At 34.5% G+C, this 6,942-nt stretch overlaps 1 protein-coding gene across 1 annotated transcript; it reads left to right on the top strand.

Moving 5' to 3' along the window:
* The first annotated feature begins 470 nt into the window (after window positions 1-470).
* LOC140652123 (transmembrane emp24 domain-containing protein 11-like) lies at window positions 471-5,799 on the top strand. The gene is made up of 5 exons (XM_072862467.1): window positions 471-600; window positions 1,491-1,591; window positions 2,338-2,463; window positions 4,645-4,791; window positions 5,650-5,799. The coding sequence occupies exons 1-5, from the start codon at window positions 471-473 to the stop codon at window positions 5,797-5,799; spliced, it is 654 nt and encodes a 217-aa protein (XP_072718568.1).
* Window positions 5,800-6,942: the final 1,143 nt, after the last annotated feature.

Below are 6,942 nucleotides of genomic sequence, written 5' to 3'. Positions count from 1 at the left end.
CATGATTTAGGTTGGAAATTACAGATTTCGTAATAAAAGAGGAGTGAAGCACTGGAATAATCACCCAGAATAAATGCAAAACATAAATTAACAAGTTTATTTAAGTTGGAAATTGAGCAGTTTATGGAAAAATATAGCCAATGTGGTTGCTTACAGTAATCTAGGGAACCGATCTCAAGTACCTGAGAGGTCCTTTCCAGTTTCATGTTCTTCTGTGTGTATAGAATAAAATTTTAATCTAGATGCTGGGAAAGAAGAGAGATTTTACAAGTTGTCTTTTTCATGTTATCTCATTCTGCAGAACATACTGTAGTTATTTATAAATGTGTAACTACCAGCTGCTTTTTCTCACAGTTTTTTTTCTCCCTCAAAAATACACTGATAAGCAGCAAACAAGGAACGACCACAGGACTACACACATTTGTAAATAGTTATCTTCAAAAGCAGTACAACTGGGATACATAAAAACCATGAAAAGCCAATTAACAGGATTTCTTATGAACTTTTGGATTTCTTTTTCACTTGCTTTGTATTTTCACAGTGGAGAAAGAGAAGAGAAATGTATAATTGAAGATGTTCCCAGTGACACGTTGGTAATTGGTAGGTACCTATCAATGCTATATGATAATCTAACCTATGCAATAATAAAGATAGCTTGTAATGTAACAGGAAAATCTATGATTGATAAATAGGGTAAAACCATGGTGATAAGAAAGAGGGCACGCTGAAAATAACTCCCTGCAGCAGGGGCTAGTCATAATGTCCTCACACATTGTGTGTATCCATCACACAAAGAAATGCAGTTCCCAGAGTGCTTAACTGCCTAGACAGAGAAAAAGACTGACTTCTAATTCTGCTGCAGTGGAATTGCTGCTTCAATGTGTGCTTCTATACATTCTGGCTGATTTACTCATTCATACCAGAATTTCTGTAACATGGTTTTCCCCATATGAATGGGAGAGTTACTTTTTTGATTAACACTGGTCTGGAAAGAAGCAATTCAAGATGTACTAAAGTTCCATTTCACCTGGGATATCACAAGCACATTAAATTTGTCTACAAGACTGTAAATGTAAGATTGAAAGGGAATAGTAAAGAAAAAAATAGAATCATCTTTTTTTATAAATAATGTGATAAATATGAAAGACAATCCTAAAAATGTAATTTGAATACAGCGCACTTATGCTTTTGGAGGTCTCAGCATGCCTTCTGTATGCTAATCTTGCCAGGGCATTAGGAGTAATCAGAAAGTATTACATGTTAATCAACCATTTTTGTAGTATTCTAGAACATTTTCTAGTGTAGTAAAAATTTATTGCATTTCACACTGTTATAGTGCCCCCTGAGCAATTTTAATCATAAGCACATGAAATACATATATTGTTTTATTGTTAATCATTTATCTTTATATTTTTGCTGAAAAAGCAATAAAGATATTTAATATTAAGCTATGTTTTATTTAACATATTTTAATCTATGTTTTTATTCAGGAAATTACAAAGTACAACGCTGGGATATACATAAACAAGAATTTCTTGAATCTGCTCCTGGTTTGGGAATGTTTGTGACTGTCACAACTCCTTCTGCTGAGGTAAATATGCTTTACGAATGTTTCTGTAGGATTTATGAGTTGACTTTCAGCACTGACAGGCAGCACTAAAAGTAGTAGGCGCTTTTGGGGAAAAAGAAAATCTACAGTCTACCAGCTAGTTCAGTATTTTTATGCTGAAAGGTATAACCAGCTTGTGATTTCTATCAAAGTAAATAGAAAAGACAATGTTTGATAATGATGTGTGTGGACAATTTTTGCATTACTACTGGATTTGGGAAACTGTGTCATTAAGAACAGTAAGTGACAACTGAGAATACAGGTTAGTTTAAAAAAAAAATAAAATTAAATAATGAAGTAAAATGGTACAGAATGTACTTGAGCAGCAGAAAGGAAGGCTGATGATAAACTAAACTGCAAAAGTCAAGATTACCATGAGGCTGCATATATCCATCAAGCATAGCAACTGCCTGCGTTGCCATGAGGTCCTGAGCTTTTTCAGCAATGGACAATTTATTTCTGTGCCTAGATAAGGTCTTAATTTTCAAACTTTAAATGCTTTAGAGAGCATTGGCTTTTGTACATTGCAGAAATCTATAGCATTTCAATGTTCACTGTGAGATAAAATTGTTTATTTTTCTCTAAATCTATTCTGAAATTCAGATAAATGTAATGATGTCAGGAGGTTAATTGATTACTTTTTACATGCAATTCACAGTACTTGTTTTTGACTGTTTTATTGATATTTATAATGTACATACCCAACATATATAACATCTAAATTACAGGTACTATTGTCAAAACTGTATGGGCCACAAGGAACATTTTCTTTTACATCCTATCTATCTGGGGAGCATGTTATCTGTTTACAGTCTAACTCCACAAGATTTGTGGCATTTGCAGGAAGCAGACTGGTAGGTGTATTTCTTAAATATTCTTTGTTGTAATAGTATCAGTTGTTTACAAACTGCAGAGATTACAAACTTGATTAGAAGTTGGTCTAATGAGAAGAGATAAAAAGACTCTGTTCTGATATTTAAGAAGTCAAGAAGAAAGAGGCAAGACTAATAACTATAGAGTGACTTAATGTTTGTACAGTGCTTTGAATATGAAAGATTCTGATCAATCAGAACTATTGGGCTCAAAAAGATAAATATGTAAGACTGACTAACACAAACACTTGTCATAAAGATATTCCATGTCTTCACTAACTTAGATTGAATTCCTAAAGAAAATTTAGCATTTTGATTTTTGAAAGATATTCAAATTAAAAATATATTAGCATACTCTATACTGTCTACTACCAACAAAGTTAGTCTTAATACAGATTTTGAAAGAAAAAAGAAGCCATCAGAGGTGATATCATGGCTCTAAACTATTTCAGCAAACAACTTCATAAACACTGTTTTGAAAATTTTATCTATATGCCTCTTCTCAAAAGATAGTTGAACAGGTGAGAATTACTCTCTAGAGGTGCTTTTTTTTTCCAGCTGACTGCAAAAGAGTTAGATAACCAGCCAGATATAAACATCTCGTAAATGTGTTAAGTGAGGTAGGCCAAATTTCATTCTAGATGTATGCTTTGGGAACATGTAGATGACACAGAACCAAGAAGAGCTAACAGTACTGAAGTGGTACTATTACACTGGAATAAGTAGGTGTTCTTATGGATCGATTTATGTAAATGAGGAGAAATTTAATCATACACATTGTAAAAGCACTTAGGTTCTAATAATAAAAAAATTTGTGGAGCTCATCAACTAGAGAGGGTAAGGGGGATAAAGCATTGGTTGGTCATAGTTAACTACACACCATGAATGTGATTCTGAGGGTACACCAGGAGATTTTTATCTGGTATAGGTGGATATGTATTAATATCATTTTACATGATGAATGCACCACATACAGTTATGGTCATCCTATTTAAAAGTAGTGAACAGGTGCAGGGAAGGACAATGTTAATGGCACAAATATTAAATAGGGTGGTTTGTTTAGCCTAAGAACACAGAAGTAAAAAAGGAAAATATTGCTCTTTATATCTGCAAGAATAAAGATCACAAAAGGCAGAACATTCTTTAGGTAAGTTAAATCTTTATGTGGTCTTCTGTAAGAACCAGATGCAGTGGTGGTGATCTGAACTGCTCCAAACCAATGTTTAATAAATTAAAGGACAAAGGCTACCATAAGGTTGTGAGATGGATGTCTGGATGTTCAGTTAGCTAACTCTAAGAGAGCTGAAAGGAGATGTGCTCTTCATTTGTGTTTGATGTCTGAATAGACCAAATTTCTATCGTGGTAATACCAAGCTCTAGGATTTCTGCAGATTATCTGTTTGGCTAAAACTTTTTTATTTTCTCTTAGGTACAAACTGGCTTCTAGGAGAACTTTCTCCTATTAGTTTTAGTAAAATTTTTCATTCATGCCAAAATAAGTTGCACAATATTGCAAATTGCGTTATTCTTTCTTCTTTCTATGGGTCTATTGCTTGGCAGGTTTGGGGCATTTTTGCTATAGATCGTACAATAGCTTACAGGATATTAGAAGGTATTTCATACTGGGTAAACTATGTGAGGAGAAAGCAAAAAGATACCTTATGGATGGTTCTGCTTTAATACCTATTATAAACTGCAAATAATGATTCAGCTGGTCTCCTTCCAGTCTGATATTCCTAACTGTTAGTGGAGGAAACCTAGAAGTGCATCTATAAAAAGAGTCCTGCAGTACTACTGATGAATGTAATTTCTGCAATATTAGGATGGAATGTGAAATACAATGAGCAGTCCTAATGGTGCTTATTTTTCTAACTAGCTTGGACAAAGAACAGAAAACATTTTCATGGTGGTTGAACCAATACTAGCATAAAATAAAGCCCTAACAGTAGTGAAGATTTTAAATTTGTATAATTAATTTAAAAATAAAATTAAGAAACATTTTAAATATCCCACCTGATTCTAATTTTAGGAAGGAGTTCTATAAGCAATTAAAACTATTTTTCTGTAATGACCTTAAAGGGAAATTATCCATTGTTTCTTTTTTCCTAAGGAATTTTGAAAACACAAAAGACACAATAATGAGAATATTTTTTCTGTTCGCAGCGTATCCATTTGGACATTAGAGTTGGAGAACATTTTTTGGATGAATCTGCTGTTCAAGCCAAAGACAAAGTGAATGAAGTTAACTTTAGACTAGAACATCTAATTGAGCAAATTCATCACATATCCAAAGAACAAAACTATGAAAGAGTATGTACGTTCACTAATGGAAATGTTAAAAATATTGTACATAGTCTTATTGATTTATAAGGTATTAATAGGTTTATTATTTAATTGCAGTGTTATTTTTAACTCATAAAAATCAATTGGTATTTAACCAATATAGCCTACATTACCTTGCAAAATATTTTTAAGCTGAAACTTAAAAACTAATTAATCACTGTGAACTCATGCTTATAGCAACAGGTGTTATTTTAAAGCAGGAATTTCCAAATATAGTTTTCTTGGTCAGAGTCAGTAACAGCAGCTGAGCAGGTGGCGGGTACCATTGCTGGTGATGTTGCCAGCTGTTGTTTCCATGCTGCTCTGTATGCATAAACTTTATTACAGTGGATAAGGAAATGACTGAGTCTATATTTATATACCTCCATGCAGTTAGAAATAAAGCCCTCCTTCCAACAAGTGTACACCCACTGTCTTCACTTTTCTTTACGTATGCAGGCAGTCAGACTGTGTTTGAATATCAACTAGTTACCTAAAAAAAGAAATTTGCCTGCAAAAATGTTCTTGACTGCAGTATGAAAGTGACTGTAAACTAAAAAGGATTAAGCCTGTACTACTGGAACATATTTAGCACAATATATATTTTGTGAACAAGGGAAAGCTCTGTTTGCCTTTCTGCTTCAGGATACAGTGTGTCTGCTTCTTGGTTTTGATTTGTAAAGATATCCACCTTATGGATAAGAACAAACTTTCATTTTTATCAACGTGAAAAAGGTGTTTGTTCACTACCATGCAGAAGAGGGATGCCTGTCTAGTTACCCAGTTAGCAGCACAAAATGTACAGATGCCAAAAGGTAATAATTATGCTTTTCCATTTTTCTTCAGGAGCGTGAAGAAAAATTTCGGAAGACAAGTGAGGAAACCAACAGCAATATTTTGTGGTGGGCTATTGTCCAAACACTAATCCTCATCTCTGTTGGAATCTGGCAAATCAAATCTCTCAGAGATTTCTTTATATCTAAGAAGCTTGTTTAAGTCTTATAAAGTAAATGCACAGATTCAAAAATTGCACACCATATAACACCTAACATCAAATGAAACCCTGTATCTAAGAGAAAATTGGTGATATGTAACTCTCAAGCTTCTCTCATCTTCTGCTCTGGTTTTTACTCTAACTCTGGTTTCTCCATCTATATCACAGCCTCTGGCATCCCCTTACATTTTACTCCTTGAATCCCATCTTTTATCTGTTTCTTTTCCTCTGCAGATGTAAAGCTAAATCTAGAAGAAGGGTTCAATGACTAAGGCAACATTTAAGTTCAACTCAGGATTGTAAAATCTAAAATAGAAATCTAAAAAAAGTTTCCTAATTTTTCAAAGTTCTCTACTGTCATGGTTTAACCCTGGTCGGCAACTAAGCACCACACAGCTGCTCACTCACTGCCCTCCTGCCCCCGGTGGGATGGGGGGGAGAATCGGAAGTGTAAGTGAGAAAACTCATTGGTTGAGATAAGAACAGTTTAATAATGTAATAATAATAACAATAACAATAATAATAACAACAACAAAATTATAAGGAAAAGATGAAAAAACAACAAAGAGAGAGAAAAATAAAACCCAAGGAAGACAAGTGATGCAAATTAAAACAATTGCTCACCACTAATCGACCGATGCCCAGCCAGTTCCCAACCAGTGGCCCCCCTGCCAACATCCCCCCTAGTTTTATTGCTGAGCATGACGTCATATGGTATGGAATATCCCCTTGGTCAGTTGGGGTCAGCTGTCCTGGCTCTGTCCCCTCCCAACTTTTTGTGCACTTCTAACTTACTCACTGGTGGGGCAGTGTGAGGAGCAGAACAAGCCTTGATACTGTGTAAGCATTGCTCAACAGGAACTAAAACACCCGTGTTATCAACACTATTTTCAGCACAAATCCAAAACATAGTGCCATACAAGCTACTATGAAGAAATTTAACTGTATCTCAGCCCAAACCAGTACATCCACTTGCTTAGTAACCTTATTGTGTACTAGCATGAGCAGTTCAGCATTTCAGACTGATTCACATAGTAGAGAAACAACTATATCCCCTGTGGTGCTTAATTTGGTGAGAGTGTCTTGAACTCAACTTATGTATGTGTAACACCTAGCTTTTCCTCAAATATAATTGTGACTGCTTT

This window comes from Ciconia boyciana, chromosome 5, assembly GCF_034638445.1.
Source record: "Ciconia boyciana chromosome 5, ASM3463844v1, whole genome shotgun sequence".
In the NCBI taxonomy this organism is placed as follows: domain Eukaryota; kingdom Metazoa; phylum Chordata; class Aves; order Ciconiiformes; family Ciconiidae; genus Ciconia; species Ciconia boyciana.
Note: the sequence above shows the minus strand (reverse complement) of the source record. Positions and strands in the feature narration are given on the sequence as shown.